Genomic DNA, 18,664 nt, shown 5'->3' with positions numbered 1-18,664 from the left:
GTTTTCAATAAACAACTAAAGATATTTAATGTGCAAGTATGAATACAAATAGATGAGGGACGTGTGTGTTCCCTTCCTTTATCCACTGACAGGATCTAAGAGAAGTGACACGGGCAGTAGCAGTGAGCACACTGCCTGCCACAGCTCCTTGGAGCCGTGTCCACAGTAGGGAAAGCATAAGATGATTCTGGAACATCTTAGTGGGCCAGAGAGCAAGGAGCTGAGCAGGGAATGATGGAGCCATGCCGGAAAGGCACAAGTCGGCTAAAAAGATTCTCAACTGCTCAAAAATGAAACAATTTCAACATCAAAATAAATGATAGTAGCAGGTTATAAATTATTAAATGAAGAATCTAAATCTATACAATAAGAGAATAAAATGATCTTTATGCAAAACAGAATATTTATATGGACTCAAGTATCTTTTCACAAATACTTAATAATTACAAAGGAAAAAAGTGAAACTTCACCATGAAACCTTGTGGAATGGCCGTAAGTGATCAAAGTGATCACCAACAATGACAAGACGATCTGAAACCATGGACCTGTTCTATAGGATCATCGTAGAATACACTGAGAAAAGCGTATTCTATGTGATATTCCTGCCAGAGATGTGGAAATAACAGCACAAAGCCAAACTGAGGGATATTCGAGAGTCAAAATTGTATACTTGTGAATTGTCAAGGTCATGACTTCAACTGTCACCTTTAGAGTAGAAAAAGAAGGGCAATTTCAATCCACAGTAAACAGAACAAAGAGACCCGAAAAGATCAAAACAGAAATCAATTAAATAGAAAATGAAAACAATAGAGAAAATGAATGAGATCACAAATTAGTTCTTTGGGAAAATTGATGAAATTAATAAACCTCTAGCTAGTTTGAACAGAAGGAAGACACAAACAACCAATATCAGGAATGACAGGTGACATCACTCCAGATTTTACACATATTGAAAGGATTATAGAAATATTTTATGAACAGTTCTGTGTAAGTTTAAAACTTAGAAAAAATGGAGAATTTCCTTTAAGCATGCAGATGATCAAAGGTCATTTTTGCTACAAAGGACATTATTGGGACATTTGATTGAAACTACAATAGAGCTTGAGATTAGATAATAGTCATGTGTTCATATTAATGGTCTGATGTAATGACTATTAGGTTTTGTTAGAATGTTCTTGTTTATTGGAAAAATACACTATTTAGAGGTGTGCATCAGGGCTGTAACTTCCTCTCTATTGACTCACTTAACTAAGTTCTCTGAACGCTACTTGCAACTTTTTTCCTAAGTTGGGGTTTATTTGAAAAAAAAAACTAACAGTGCTTCCATGCTTCTGTATAACAGGCACATATATAACAGGAAGTTTTATTTCTTTTATAGCGGAAAGGGATCCTCCTTTATTTGATATAAGTGCAAGGCATGTCTTATATCACATTACCAGAAATAACCCCCCTACATTACAGTCTAATGAATGGTGAGTATGGCTGAGAACAATATATTGTTCAACATGGTAAAATTTAAATACTTTTTCATAATGTTATCAAAATGATTTCATGTCAATAAGGTGAAGTGTATACAACCTGAAAAAATATTAAAATAGCTTTATTTTATCCTTACATCATGTTTATCCTTTATTATCTCTACTTTTCATAGCATATATGTGACTCAGTTCAGAAATAAAAGATAGATGATGGTACATGGGAGCAAAAAGTATGGCTTTTGTATAAAAAGTAATATATTTTTTGTATCTTAGTGACACATACAACCCTGATTTTATAATAAATAGCATGATTTAAACATTCATATTTTAAAACTGCAATATATATATTGCCACAACCTGTACAGATATTTGATTGGGGTAGGGTTTATGATTTATATGGTATAAAACTCAGGTAAAAATGATTTGATAATTTATCAGAATTACCAGATCATAATTTTTGGATGATTCTAATTGTTATTATTTATTATTCCAAATGTGGTTTGATGTTCCATCTCCTAGTGCTTCTTTGATAATACTGTTATTCATGTAAAGAAGTTTATTGAGAACAGATGGACAATTTTAGGAAAGAAGGATTTTTATCAGTGATAGAAAATTTTAATGGGAAAGTCTTCAGGTGTATCTAGCATTTGAAACATTCCTGGGGGACTACCTACCGTACTTAACAAATACTTAACAAATACTTTAAAATTCACAAGTAAGATGCATAAATTAGGAATAATTCATTTTTTATCATTACATTATTAATGCAAGTTCACAGGTCTTTGCTGCTTCAGGTAGAGATATTTTGAAGAAATCTTGGCTCAGAGTTTATTATGGTACATCTGAATAATATATACACGAAACACAGGCTGTCTTTACACTGTTTGATACTTTGGGGATTCAAAACAGAATTCTTGTATAAAAGAATTAAATCTTATTTGAATATTGATGACAAACATTGATGAAATATTTTTTACTTACTGCCTTACTGAACTCTCATCAGTAACACTATACTATAGTATGTTACAGAATTCTAATTTTTTAAAAAAATTTTTTATTGTTTTCTGGAACTTTTGTCCATTTGCTCAAGGACACTAAATACTTATGTATTAAAAATTGTTCTTTCCAAAACAAATAACGTGATGTTCTGAAACATGCTATATGGAAGATGATCTAAGGGCCAAGCAAGAACGAGATGTGTCTAGAGAAAAGAAAAAAAAATACTAAGAAGAATATTATCTTAGATTTGAATGCAAAAAGGAAAATGACTGACTTCCATAATTTACCGCAATGTAGAATGAGTTGTGATACTTAAGTATGTGAGAGCAGGATTTTAAAATAATGTGTGCAAAAATACCATTTTCTATTGAAAATGGTAAAGATTCATTAGTTGCTTTGCACAGCTTTTTATATACTTACATGATGAAATATATAGTGTATTGTGTCTGCTTTTTTTTTTATGATTTCTATTCTCCCTCCCACCCATAGGGACATGCCTTGATTTGTGGATGTGTTTTTAAAGGAAATAGCAATATGTTCACTTAATACTTTCCTTTACAATAGGTCCAGTTCTTTTTGCAACTTTGTAGAGTCTTGCCTCCAGAAAAACCCTAAAGATCGCCCTACATCAAAGAAACTTTTAAAGGTCAGTTATACTCTGTTTTGTACACCTAAGAAATTATTTTAAAGAATGTGTTTTATTCTTCTTTAATTCAGAATCAATATTAAGTATGCTGTACTGGTTTTTGCTAAACTACTAATTTCATAATACCATTCTTTCTTGGAAATTTTCTTAGTTGCTAAGGTTTTCATTTGTTTTTCAAAATTAACTGCTTTTACCATGTCTGAATAGAATATATAGTTAAATATTCAGTATCGTAGTACTAAATGACTTAATTTTTATATGTGCAAGAGTATATTCATGAGTTACAACTACAAATTTTAACTCATATGGAACAATGTCATTTCAGAGGTGGCAAAGCATAGTTTAACTTTGGATTTAATTTTTGTTATCTACCATACTTTATATATCGATCTGTCCTATATAAAGTAATATGAAAGGAAGAGAAATGATGTGTAATAGATTTACATAAATACTGTGGGAGAAAAGAGATTTCAAAAGAACCGTAAAAAATGGATATCACATTTTTGTTTCCTGTTGAGAAATATGTTTTTGTAACTTAGCAATGAAAATATTTTGAAAGTAATGTGAATTCTATTCATTTCTCAATAGGTTTGGTTATCTAATTTAAATAAATTATTAGTATATGCTTTCTGTTCTCAAAAATGTTTTCATTTAGAGGTTGACATCTTATTAATAGGAATAATAGTATTGTTTGATTTAATATAGTTATTAAAACATCTAGATAAGGCATTAGTGTGTAGCAGTTGACTATCTTTTTGTGACCCTAAGGAATTTTGTGGATTTTTCACTAGAAAATTAGACTTTAAGCATGAATGTTTTAGAATTTCAAAGAAGTTCAGTTTATTCTCACTAACACGCAGTTCAATATGCAAGGATATTGAAAGGATCCATGTACATATTCAGTAGGGTTATTTGTACCTACAGTATGTAGAAGAGCAGTATAAAGTTTCAGTAACACTTAGGGAATTCTAGGCCTTAAGCACACTTACAGTCTCAAATGAAAGCCAAAAAACTAGGTATTCACAATAGCAACAAAAGATTTAGTATAGCTATGAATTATAGCTATACTATATTAAGTGAAAAATAAGCAGGATCCATTTGTAGAAAACTATTAAATAACTTAGAATTACAAGATATATTATTTTCGGATAGAAAAGACCGAATATTATAAATAGTGGTACATACCAAGCTAAGGCTCAGGAAAAGGAAGAATGTGACTGGCTTCTTACATTTGCCTAAATGAAGGCAAAAGAAGCTCTTTTGGTAATAACCCAACCCACCAGGAATGGATACTTGACCTTGGGTGATCCCAAACCTGCATATGTATTCATTTACGTGGTCCATTTTGTATATTGACATTATGGGAAGTGATAGGAAGAATCTGTCAAGTGCATCCTTCCCTTTGGCCTAATCACATTTCTGTTGCAGTCTGTCATAAGGAAAAAAATAAAATGGAAAAAAGTGACTTACTGTGTGAAGGTATTTATCTCAGAATGAAAAATTGAGAATAATTATCCAGAATTAGAATAATGGTTATGTAATTTTGGCATGAACATTTGATGAAATAGTCTGTAGGCATTATGAGTTGAAATAACATAATACTTATAGCAATAAAAAGAGAATAATATATAGTTACAACTCTTCAGAGAAGAAATAAATTTGAGCTAATAAAAGAGGTAAAAGTCTTAAAAGAGTTCAAGATCATCTCATGAACTCCAGTGCACAAGTCATATTTCTGCAGTCTGTGTGCTAACTACAAAACAAAATCTATACACAGAAAATTTCTGAGAAGAAATAAATATCCAAAAAATACCAAATGTAACAATGATAATCTTATAGTAGAATTGTTCTTTCTACTTTTCTGTACTGAATAATCTTAAGCTTTATTAAATATTAATGGTAAAAATCACTAATACATAATGTCTTTTAATCAACTGCTAGTGTTTTATGAAGTTTCATTTAAGCAACATAAAGAACCCATTATACCCAAGTAGTATGTTATGTGATTCACCATCAGTAAATACATTCCTGTTGAAATCTAACGTAATTCAGAACTGATAGTGTCTCCTCTATGAGACCAGTTCTAAGAATTTGTAAGCGTTTACTTAGGGCTCTATTTGGACTTAATTCTTAATGTTTACTTAGACTCTGATTATTTCAACTCTGCCCTTTCATTTGGCCAACAAAGGTGTCATGTTCAAAGTTTTCATAAAAAGTACAGGGGAAGTTATGTAGGCACAGAGTGTATACATGTAAATTAAATTTTATGAATATAGGAAGTAAAAAGCATAGCAGAATTAGATAACTATAGATTACATGCATTGTCTGTAACTCTAGGGTCCAAGAAGGGATTCATTTGTTCTGAATGAAAAAATATATAGGTCTCAACCTGACTTTTGCCTTCTACTCTTAACCAGCACCCGTTTCTTCTTCGGGAGCGCCCTACAGCAGTGGTAAGAGATCTCCTTCGAAGGGCAAAGGAAGAGAAAAAAAGAGTGCTGGACAATCTGCACAATAAAAAGATGAAGAAGGTCCTTTCCCGGGAGGCACATAAAGGGCCAGCAGCAGAAGCACAGGAAGAAAAGGTAATAATTTAGAAACGGCTCAAGTATTGGGGTCTCCTTATTGGCTTCTTTCCTTATGGAACTTTTCTTGCCAGGAATCTTTTCTATCAGTGGTTTCCAGATTGTGTCTTCACAGTGATTCTCTAAGGTCCCAGGTGGAGGAAAAGGTTTTGCATTCTTTAAACCAACCTCTTGGTAGTGTACATTAGCATAGTAAAGCTCTGTGAAGTCTTTTATCAGAGAAACCTGTTCAACTTTTATTTAATCTAGTCCCTCCCTAAATTCTGGTCTACTGAACACTTTTTTGCCTGATTGTCTGATGGCATGGGACACGCTTTTGGAAGTATTTGAAATTACAGGCTTTGGAAGTTGACGGTGCTCACAGAGAAGTCATTAGAATTACCACCTATTGTCCTTATCTTGTTTATTGTATAAACCTTTCCCCCAGTGCCTTTTGTGTAATGTTTGATATATGTTTATTAAATTGGAAATTTCTTGCTTTTTTAAAAATAAGTGAAAAAATTAATAAAATAAACATGTGACTTAGCTAAATTTATCCTGGGGGAAAAAAATTACCAAGCATTCTTATTCTGTTAGTAAGAACACTTCATTCTTTTCAGTTGTGTATAGGGATTAATTCCTCTAGATGGTTCTAAAATACTCATTTTATAGGTGAGGAAAGTAAGGCTCAGAGTGGTTAACTAACTTACTGTAGAAGCATATGGGTTCGGATTCATATATTACTCTTGAGACCAAGTTGTTTCCATGTTGCCATGTTTCCAAATTTGCAGTAGAAATGTTGCAGAACTTCCTCAAAGGAAAATATAAAGCTTATGATTTGTGGAGCTATGTTTTTTAGTCCAAGTATTTTCTGTTTTCTTCTTTGCTCATGTCCCAATGCCAAAGCTTTGATTCTTTTTTATTGCTTTCTATTGAGAAAGATCCCTGCATTCTGAAAACAGGAGTAGTAGTTGCTTTTCTTTTTAATAACACTACATAATTAATGAACTATAAAATAGAAGACTTTCTTACATACAATTTTGGTATTTTTGATACTGGTTTTACTTCTAAGAGTAGTCACAAGAAAATTGGGGCTATTTTAGGTATATGAAATGCTTTAGTAAAGTGAAATTAATAAAATTCTAATGTCATTAAACATTAGAATAACAGCAACTTTTTAAGGCTGTGGATGTAAGAAAAGATCCTCTATATACCATGGGTCTGTATTTATTATTCTGCATATCTTAAAGAGGTTTGGTATGGTAAGACTCTAATATTGGTGCCCAAATACCAAAGTTTGCTGGGTTTCTTGGGAAGAACAGTCTTCCAATTATGATTAAATATATATGCAATATTTAATTTTACATAAAAATAGATAGGAATTAATATTAAATTACTTAGTGGAAGAAGTTTAGGCTAAAGACTACATTCTGAGAAGAAAAGAAATATGAAAGGCTTCAATAGAAAATTACTAAAAGGGATGTTTATAAGATTAAAAAAAAGGTTGGGGTTTGTTTTCACCATTGGAATCATTGAGAAATGAGCGGCATCTCTGTGTATACCCCATGAGATGTGTAGGAGAAATGGATTTCAAAGTAATGTCAAAAATTTTAGAAAAAGACTACACTTTGGAAATAACTCTGATTAACTTTTTCACAGACTTGGTTTGGCTTTTTGGTATTTACTCGTTGGTCACATTTTTAATCTGCCACCTAACAACTGATAAACGTTCTGGTCTTGGCAGATACAAGGAATTTCTCAAAATAGACCACTAACATTCTGAAGACTGTGTGTGCCAAGCGGTGTGCTAGGTGCTAATAATATAAAATTCAGGAGATAAAGATACTTGAGTCTAATACTCTTTTCCCTCAGGACCACGATCACGGTGTTGGACAGACAGGAGCAGTGCACAATATTGGAAGTCATCAGTCTATTCCCTGTATGTCCAACTGGACGAGGAGTCAAAGCGGTAGGGTTAACATTCTTCAGGATGCCTCAGATAGCAAGTATGAGCTACACATGATGGAGGGAATCGAAACAATTATGTCTAATAATTCTGCCATCCGTTCAAGACCTGTGAGTATTTGGATTTCAGTGAAAAAAATTTCAACTTTGGTAACTAATTTTCCTAGTCTGGTTAGTTTAAGAGTTTGGGTTTTTTTTTCCTTTAATGTATCAGAAGTATGGAACATAATTTAGGCAACTTATTTGAAAATGGCAAAAGGCTTTTTAATTCCCAGTTTAATGTCTGCATTTAGGAAACATGTTTTGAGAATGCAAAAAGAATATTTTAAAAATCGTAGAATAAATAAATAAATACCATATAATGTATTATTTCAAGTTACTTAGATGAAAACGAAGGTATTTAAAAATAGTAAGTATACAACATGATATAAGTGATAATGGTTGCCATTGGGATGTGGAGAAAGGTTTAAGGTAGGTGATAATGAAAAGTGAGTTTTGGATTTTCCATAATATTTACATTTTAAAAATAAAACTGGGTGTAATTGTAGAAAATTACAAGTTCTCAGTTTGGGAAATGTGGATGTTTGCTACACTTTCACGTGTAAGATTTTAAATTTTCTTGAAAACATTGGAAGGTCAGGTAACTCCTTTTCACAATTGATAGGAATGCTTCCTTTTTAACTTCACTGCTTTCAGTATCACCAAAAGTTACTAGGCACAATAGCTAAAAGATGGAAACAACCGAAGTGTTCATCAGCACATGAATGAATAAACAAACCATAGTGTATGTGTATACACACACACACACACACACACACACACACACACACACACACACACACACAATGGAATATTATTCAGCTGTGAAAAGGAACGGTGTTCTAATATATGCTACAATGTGAGTGAACCTTGAAAAAATGCTAAATGATATAAGCCAGACACAAAAGGAAAAATATTATTAGAATTCCACTTATACAAAATATCTAAAATAGGCAAATTCATAGAAAGTAGATTAGAGGTTGCTAAGGGGCAAGTGGAAGATGAAATAAATACTTTTATTTATTATTTTATCATTTTGGTGTCATTAATGTACAGTTACATGAGCAACACTATGGTTACTAGACTCCCCTTATTACCAAGTCCCCACCGCATACCCCAGTACAGTCACTGTCCATCAGCATACTAAGATGCTACAAACATGTATATGTCTTTGAACATGATGTTTTAATTTCTCTGACAAATACATAGGATAAAATGGCTAAGTCATATGGCATATGTATGTTTGACTTTCATAAGAAACATACAGGTAGTTTATCTCAGATATGTCCTGCAAATATTTTTTCTCCGTCTGTGATAAATTAAAATTTTTAGTTTTAAAATCCAATTCAAACAACCCACTAAAAATGAGTAAAGGCCATGAAAAAGCTAAAAACTTTTCCTCTAAAATCAGGAATAAGACAGGGATGCCTACTCACAACACTTTTATTCAACAGAGTATTGGAAGTCCTAGCTACATTATCAGGCAAGAAAAAGAAATAAAAGGCACCCACACTAGTAAGGAAGAAGTGAAATTGTCATTGTTTAGAGATGACCTGATACTACATAAAAAAAGCCCTAAAGACTCCACCAAAAACCTATTCAAATTAATATATAAACTATACCTCAATTTTAAAAAATGTGTTAAAAACTTGAACAGACATTTATCCAAAGAATATATACAAATGGCCAACAGCACATGAAAAAATACTCAATATAATTAGTCATTAGGGAAACGCAAATCAAAACTACAATGAGTACCGCCTTACAGCCACTAGGATAGCCGGTTATTTTGTTGTTGTTGTTGTTAAGGTATCATTGATATACAATCTTATGAAGGTTTCACATGAGCAACACTGTTACTACATTCACCCATACTATTGAGTTCCCACCTAACACCCCATTGAAGTCACTGTCCATCAGCGTAGTAAGATGCTATAGAATCACTGCTTGTCTTCTCGGTGCTATTACTGCCTTCCCCGTCTCCCCCCTCTACACTATGTGTACTAATCATAATGCCCCTTAGTCCTCTTCTCCCTCCCTTCCCACCCACCCTTCCCACCCCTTTCCCTTTGGTAACTGCTAGTTCCTTCTTGGACTCTGTGAGTCTGCTGCTGTTTTGTTACATGGCTAGCTATTAAAAGAGAAAAACAAAAACAAAGATGGAAAATAACAACTAGGGAGCACGTGGAGAAATTGGAACTCCTGCTGTATACTGCTACTAAAAATGTAAAATGTCAGCTGCTGTGGTAAACAGTTGATGGTTTCTCAAAAAGTTAAACATAGCGTTGCCCCATGACTCAGCAATTCTACTTCTAGATATATACCCAAAACAATTGAAAGCAGGTACTTAAACGAATGCATATACACAAATGTTCATAAAAGCAATATTCACAATAGTCAAAAGGTGGAAACAACACAGAGGTCCAGTGACAAATAAATAGATAAACAAATGAGGGTATGTGCATACAGTGGAATATTATTCAGCTATAAAAAGAAACGAAGTAGTGTTACATCCTATACAATATGGATGAACCTTGGAAACATGCTAGGTGAAAGAAGCCATACACAACAGGTCACATGTTATATGAAACATCCAAAATAGGTAAATCCATAGACAGAAAATAGATTGGTGGTTACCAGAAGGGGAGATTAGGGAGCAACTGCTTAAAACATACACGGTTTTCTTCTGAAGTATTATATATGTTTTGTATCCAGATACAGGCAGTCTTGCAGAACATCATGAATATACTAAATATTACTGAATTGTTTACTTTAAATGATTAATCATACATTATGTGAATTTTGTCTCTAAGAATCCAGTTTGTACATTTTTTTCTTTACAATGGGGCAGTGGTTGCAGAATATCATGAATATACTAAATGCTACTGAATTGTTCACTTTAAATGATTAATCTTACATTATCTGAATTTTGCCTCTATTCCAGAATCCAGTTTGTACATTTTTTTCATTATACTCAGTGTTTTTTGTGTCATACCCAAGAAATATTTGCTGACCCCAAGGTCATGACAATATTCTGTGTTATCCTCTGCTCCATGATTCTGGATTTTAGGTTTAGGTCTAGTGACTCTTTTCAAATTAATTTCTGTGTATAGCATGATTAAGCATTTATTTATTTTGAATACAGAGAACCAGTTGTTAAAGCAGGATTTATTAAAAACACTTTCCTTTCCTCTTTGAATTAACTTGACATTTTGGTAGCAAACCAATTGACTGAATATATGTGGGTCTGTTTCCAGATTTTACTGTGTTCCTTTGCTCTATTCAGCCTGTCCTTATACCAATACCACACTGTTTTGATTACTGAAGTTTACATCTACCAACTTTTCATACCTCCTCAAAACTTTGGCTATCCCAGGTCCTTTACATTCCCACTTAAATTTTAGAACCAGCTAGCTTGTCTGCTTTTTCAGATGAAATTTTATTAGAAGCTGTTGAGTGGGATCTCCTACATGAGTTACCTACTTAGTTGATAGTAGACTGGTCTAAGATGGTTTTGAAATTAAAAAGTTATGCTTTACTTCATTCTTTCCTCTCCATTGTTGTAGGATACAAGGGAAATGCCAGAACATGAGCAGGAAAGTCAGCTCAGAGAACAAATGTCTGGCTGTAAGAGAATGACACAGCAACATCAGAAACAGCTCATGAATCTGGAAAAAAAGTTAAAGGCTAAGATGGATGAGCATCGCCTCAGATTAGAGAAAGACCTTGAAACTCAGCGTAACACCTTTGCTGCAAAAATGAAGAAGCTTCTCAAGAAACATCAGGTGGCAGTGGAAAAAGAGGTAGCTGACCAGTATTACTAATGTGTTTATTCTCCCTTGTGACGATTTCAGAATTAACCAAGATGGCATTGTGATGTTAGGGTATCTGTTCCCCAGAACCAGCAAGTCAATTGGGGAAAGGGAGAAATATTTATATAATAGGTAAAATATCAAGTGCTGAGTCGATATGGAATTATTTCCTGATAACTTGACAGTTTTATCATGTAACAGTGTTTAAAGTCAGGTAGATCAGATTGAAGATGACGATCTGAGAGGTGAGACAGAGGCCTCCTCCCAAAGCCACATATAATATGAAAATATTGTTAATGCAACTAACCTTAAAAGATCAACAGGAAAGAAGGCAGCACAAGACTGCTTACACCTGGAGAAAAGAACAGACCTCAAAAAATGTAACATACCAAAGCCATGATCTGGAGGTACCCACGCTCTTCTCCCACCCCAGCTCACTGGAAGAAGGAAGAGAAATGGAGTGGAGACGGGGTGGAGGCCTAGGACCGCTGAACACCCAGCCCTGGAGATCTGCTGTGGGAGCAAGATCCTATATTGCATGGTGCTCAAGATTAGTGGGGTTGGAAAGCTAAGACAGGAGGAATAGTTGGACAGACTGAGATTCCAGCTGTTGTGGAAAATGGATTCACATCCAGCTGCTCTGGGACAAAAGAAAGGCAGACAGTATGAGAGACTTCCTAACAGTGAGAGGGCTACTAAATGGGCAAGGATTGCACAGGGCTTGCAACTCAGAAGAAAGGACCAGTAGACAAAATTGTCCAGATGCACTCTGCGCACCAGGTTGGGAACTTTTCAAGAACTTCAGGTGCTCCATCCCCCTGGCTGGCTACACAGCTCCGAAGCCTTCCGCCATGATATGCAGCCTGCTGCACCTTCCAGCAGGTTGGCACTGGCTTACAAACCAGCTGCCCCTGCCCTGGTGTCAGTCCATCCAGAGGGAGGTCCTGCCTACAGCAGCTATAAATGCAAGGCATAGAGGGTTACACCTGTGTGCTCAGCTGACTAGTCTGGCTGTGGAGAGATGCAGGGTAGCCGGGAAGCAGGAAACAGCTCTTCCCAACCCCCAGTCACCAGTGTCGCTCTGGTGAGACCCTGACATCACTCCATGGGCTAAGTAACTCCAGGGAGTATGCCTTCAGGGTCCTAGAGGGTGTCACATACAAAATATGAAGTGCCAAAGGAACCTGGTTCAAACCAAAGTCCCCAAAACACCAGAAAAGAGGTCAAGTGAAAATGGACTCATCAATCTTCCTAAAAGAGATTTTTCAAAAATCATAAACACATCCATGTAGGTACAGAAAAATACTCAAGAATGCAGGAATGAATCCAGAACAGAGATCCATTCATTACGGAATACAATGTGGGGATTTAAAAGCAGATTAGATATGGTGGAGGAGACGATAAATGAAAAAAATTTGAAGAAGAGGAATGCAAAGAAGCTGAGGCACAGAAAAAAGATCTCTAGGAATGAAAGAATATTGAGAGAACTGTGTGACCATTCCAACCGGAGCAATATTCGTATTACAGGGGTATCAGAAGAAGAAGAAAGAGGAAAAGGGAAAGTGTCTTTGAGGAGGTAATTGCTGAAAACTTCCCCAATCTTGGGAAGGAGATAGTCTCTCAGGTCATTGAGGTGCACAGATCTCCCAACACAAGGGACCCAAGGAAGACAACACCAAAACATAAAATAATTAAAATGGCAAAGATCAAGGATAAGGACAAAATATTAAAAGAAGCTAGAGAGAGAGAAAAGATCACATACAGAGGAAAACCCATCAGGCTCTCATCAGACTTCTCAGCAGAAAACTTACAGGCCAGAAAGGAGTGGCAGGATATATTTAATGCAATGAAGCAGAAGCAAGAATACACTACCTGGCAAGGTTATCATTTAACATTGAAGGAGGGATCAAACAATTTCGAAATAAGCAAAAGCTGCGAGTATTTACCTCCCACAAACTGTCTCTGCAGTGTATCTTGGATGGACTGCTATAGATGGAAGTGTTCCTAAAGCTAAATAGCAGTCACCAGAGGTAATAAAACCACATTGAAGAAAGCAGAACAATTACTTACTGAGCAAATGCAAAATTAAATCAACTATCCCAAAGTAGCTTAAGGGATAGACAAAGAGTACAGAATATGATACTTAATATATAAACAATGGAGGAGGAAGAAAAAGGAGGAGAAAAAAAAAGAATCTTTAGACTGTGTTTGTAATAGTACACTAAGTGAGCTTAGACTCTTAGATAGTAAGGACGTTTCCCTGGAACCTTTGGTAACCATGAATGTAAAACCTGCAATGGCAATAAGTACATACCTATTGATAACCACCCTAAATGTAAATGGACTGAATGTACCAACCAAAAGGCACAGGGCAATAGAATGGATAAAAAAGCAAGACCCATCTATATGCCACTTAAAAGAGACTCACCCAAAGACATACACAGACTAAAAGTGAAGGGATGGAAAAAGATATTTCATGAAAACAATAGGGAGAAAAAAGCAGGAGTTACAGTACTTGTATCAGACAAAGTAGACTTCAAAACAAAGAAAGCCACCAGAGCAAAGGAGGACATTACATAATGATAAAGGGGTCAGTCCAACAAGAGGATATAACCATTATAAATATCTATGCACCCAACACAGGAGCACCTACATATGTGAAACAAATACTAACAGAATTAAAAGAGGAAATAGAATGCAATGCATTCATTTTAGGAGACTTCAACACACCACTCACTCCAAAGTACAGATCAACCAGACAGAAAATAAGTAAGGAAACAGAGGCACTGAACAACACATTAGAACAGATGGACCTAACAGATATCTACAGAATGCTCCACCCAAAAGCCGCAGGATACACATTCTTCTCAGGTGCACATGGAACATTTTCAAGAATAGATTATATACTAGACTACAAAAAAGAACATCAGTAAATACAAAAATATTGAGGTTGAACCAACCAGCCTCTCAGACCACAAAGGTATGAAACTAGAAATAAGTTACTTAAAGAAAATGAAAAAGACCCACAAACCCATGGAGGCTTAACAACATGCTCCTAAATAATCAATGGATCAATGACCGAATAAAAACAGATCAAGCAATGCAAAATCTGTGGGATGCAGCTAGGGCTCTGCTAAGAGGGAGGTATATGGCAATACAGGCCTGCCTCAGGAAAGAAGAAAAATCCGATATGAACTGTCTAAACTCACAATTAACAAAACTAGAAAAAGCAGAACAAATGAGGCCCAAAGTCAGTAGAAGAGAGACATAATAAAGATTGGAGCAGGCTTAAATAAAATCCAGAAGAATAAAACAATAGAATCAATGAGAGCAGGAGCTGGTTCTTTGACGAAATAAGCAAAATAGAAAAAACCCTAGCCAGACTTATCAAGAAAAAAAGAGTGTCTACAAATGAGAAAGGAAAAATCACTATGGGCACTATGGAAATACAAAGAATTATTAGAGAATACAGTGAAAAATTGTATGCTGAAAAACTTGATAACCCAGAAGGAATGAAGAACTTTCAAGAAAAGTACAACCTTCCTTGGCAGACCCAGAAGAGAACAGAAAATCTGAACAGATCAATTACCTCCAGCAAAACTGAATTGGTAGTAAAAATCTACCTAAAATTAAAACTCTTGGACCAGATGGCTTCACTGCTCAATTTTATCAGACATTTAGTGAAGACCTAATACCCATCCTCCTTAAAGCTTTCCAAAAAGTAGACAAGGAGGGAATACTTCCACCCTCATTCTATGAGGCCAGCATCACTCTAATTCTAAGTACACCAGAAAAAAAGAAAATTGTATACCAATATCTCTGGTGAACATACACGCAAAAACACTCAACAAAATCATAGTAAAAAATATATCAAACAGATCGTCTATCATGATCAAGTACAATTTATTCCAGGGATGAAAGGATGGTATAACATTTGAAAATCCATCAGCATCATCCACCACATTAACTAAAATAAGGACAAAAAGCACATGATCATCTCCATAGAAGCAGAAAAAGCACTCGACAAAATTCAACATCCATTCATGGTAAAAACATACCAACAAAATGAGTATAGAGGGCAAGTACCTCAACATAGTAAAGGCCATATATGACAAGACCATAGCCAACATCATACTTAATAGTGAGAAGCTGAAAGCTTTTCCTCTAAGTTGGGAACAAGAGAAGGATGCCCACTGTTTCCACTTTTATTCAAGATAGTACTGGTGGTCCTCACCACAGCAATCAGACAACACAAAGAAATGGAAAGGCATCCAGATTGGTAAAGAGGAAGTTAAACTGTCACTGTTTGCAGATGACATGATATTATACATAAAAAATCTTAAAGAATCCACCCCTAAACTACTAGTACTAAGAACTGAATTCAGCGAAGTGGCAGAATACAAAATTAATACACAGAAATCTCTTGCATTCCTAAACACTAATGATGAACTAGCAGAAAGAGAAATCATGAAAACAATTCCATTCCCAACTGCATCAAAAAGAATAAAATGCCTAGGGACAAACCTAACAAAGGAAGTGAAAGACCTATACACTGAAAACTACAAGATATTTAAGAAAAAGAAGATACTAATAAATGGAAATAACATCCCTTGCTCATGGATAGGAAGAATTAATATTGTCAAAATGACCATCCTGCCTGAACCAATCTACCGATTCAGTGCAATTCCTATCAAAATGCCAACAGCATTTTTCAGTGAACTAGATCAAATAGTTCTAAAATTCATATGGAACCATGGAAGACCCCAAATAGCCAAAGCAATCATGAGAAGGAAGAATAAAGCAGGGGGCGGATTATGCTCCTCAACTTCAACCTCTACTGCAAAGGCAATTTGGTACTGGCAGAAGAAAAGACCCAAAGACCAATAGAACAGGCTAGGGATCCCAGATATAAACCCAAGAAAATGTGTTTAATTAATATACCATAATGGAGCCATGGTCATATAATGGGGAAATGGTAGTGTCTTCAACAACTGGTGTTGGCAAAACTGGACCGCTACATGCAAGAGAATGAAATTGGATTATTGTCTAACCCCATACACAAAAATAAACTTGAAATGGATCAAAGACCTGAATGTAAGTCATGAAACCATAAAACTCTTAGAAGATAACATATGCAAAATCTCTTGAATATAAACATGAGCAACTTTTTCCTGGATGCATCTCCTTGGGCAAGGGAAACAAAAGCAAAAATGAACAAATGGGACTACATCAAGCTTCTGTATAGCAATAGACACCATCAGCAGAACAAAAGGCATCCTACAGTATGGGAGACTATATTTGTAAACAACATATCCGACAAGTGATTAACATTCAAAATATGTAAAACGTCCACATGCCTCAACACCCAAAAAGCAAATAACCCAATTAAAAAATGGTCACAGGATATGAACAGACGCTTCTCCAAAGAAGAAATTCAGATGGCCAAGAGGCACTTGAAAAGATGCTCCATATCACTAATTATCAGGGAAATGCAAATTAAAAGCACAATGAGATATCACCTCATACCATTTAGCATGGCCAACATCGAAAAGACTAGGAACAACAAATGGTGGCTAGAATGCTGAGGAAGGGGATCCCTCCTACACTGCCGGTGGGAATGTAAACTAGTTCAACCATTGTGGATAGCAATATGGAGGTGCCTCAAAAAACTAAAAATAGAAATTCCATTTGACCCACGAATTCCACTCCTAGGAATTTACCCAGAGAAAAAAAGTTGTCAGATTCAAGAAGACATATGCACCCCTATGTTTATCACAGCACTATTTACAATAGCCAAGATATGGAAGCAACCTAAGTTTCCATCAGTACATGGATGGATAAAGAAGAATTGGTACATATGCACAATGGAATACTATTCAGCCATAAGAAAGAAACAAATCCTACCATTTGCAGCAACATGTATGTAGCTAGACAGTATTATGCTCAGTGAAATAAGTTAGGGAGAGAAACACAAGTACCAAATTATTTCCCTTTTTTGTGGAGTATAACAATGAAGCAAAACTGAAGGAACAAAGCAGCAGACTCACAAACTCCAAGAAGGAACTAGCAGTTACCAAAGGGGAGGGGTGCGGGAGGGCAGTTGAGGAGGGAGGGAGAAGGGCATTGAGGGCTATTACGATCAGTATACATGGTGTGGGTAGGATCATGGGGAAGACAGCGTAGCACAGAAAAGACATGTAGTGATGTGGCATCTTACAACACCGATGGGCAGTGACTGCAATGGGGTATGGGGGGAACTCGATGATATATGTGGATGAATGTAGTAACCACATTATTTTTCATTTGAAACCTTATGAGTACACATCTTACTCATAAGAGTGTATATCAATGAAAGCTTAATGAAAAAAAAAGTCATTAAGTATTCTGTTCTAGGCCTTGGGTACTTTGGTTATCTGAGAAGTTTGATAAATCAGTTAGTAGGTGATTTAGGTGTCAAAAAACATTCATCATTCTCTATGTCCTTTTTGGAAACCTTAAATTTTTAGTAGCATTTTTATATCAGAAGAATTGAAGAGTACTGTTGTATACAGAGAATGTTAAATTAAGAGGAATTAAGAGGGTTTCAGATTCAGATTTAACCCATTTGTTTACTACAAGTAAGTATCATTCTACTGTATGATAAAGGTGCATTTTTTAGGAGTCTTTTGTGAAAACTGATTTCTAATTTCCCAGGTGTCCCATTAGTTTCAATTTATTTTGATAATCACAGTTGTCAAGTAAAATGTAAACTTCTCAGTAAATTTACACCATATCTTAAAATATGTCTGGCTAGTCTGCCCTGGGGCATTTATACCTGTCCTGTTCACCCTTCCCTGCAAAAAAAAGAAGAATCACTCTCTCACAGGAACAGAGAATTTAGGAAAATAATTTCTGGTGTAAATGAATATTTGATTTTGAAATAATTTGGTGAAAGAATGTAGAAATATTTAGAATCCTGTTTGGTGTTGTACTTTCTTGAATACTTTGTAAAGAGGTAGATACTAACATTTTTGGGAAAGGAATTCATGAAACAGGATGTACAATATGATTTTATATTTGTTTTATATATTTATATCAATATCTATACATGCCTAGAGAAAAATAGGAAGGGTATGCACCAAAATGTTTATATTGGTTATCTCTGGGTGGTAAAATCATGCA

At 35.1% G+C, this 18,664-nt stretch overlaps 1 protein-coding gene across 1 annotated transcript in view; it reads left to right on the top strand.

The window, feature by feature from the left end:
• Positions 1-18,664, top strand: part of LOC140848036 (serine/threonine-protein kinase TAO1-like) — a 404,763-nt gene that overhangs the window by 268,413 nt on the left and 117,686 nt on the right. Inside the window, exons 11-15 of the mRNA XM_073230114.1 lie at positions 1,379-1,472; positions 3,042-3,123; positions 5,541-5,708; positions 7,560-7,763; positions 11,258-11,494. Coding sequence (XP_073086215.1) covers positions 1,379-1,472; positions 3,042-3,123; positions 5,541-5,708; positions 7,560-7,763; positions 11,258-11,494 — 785 coding nt within the window. The remainder of the gene's footprint in view (positions 1-1,378; positions 1,473-3,041; positions 3,124-5,540; positions 5,709-7,559; positions 7,764-11,257; positions 11,495-18,664) is intronic.

This window comes from Manis javanica, chromosome 2 (assembly GCF_040802235.1).
Source record: "Manis javanica isolate MJ-LG chromosome 2, MJ_LKY, whole genome shotgun sequence".
NCBI lineage: Eukaryota > Metazoa > Chordata > Mammalia > Pholidota > Manidae > Manis > Manis javanica.
The sequence above is the reverse complement of the archived record's forward strand: the minus strand, read 5'-3'. Positions and strand labels throughout refer to the sequence as shown.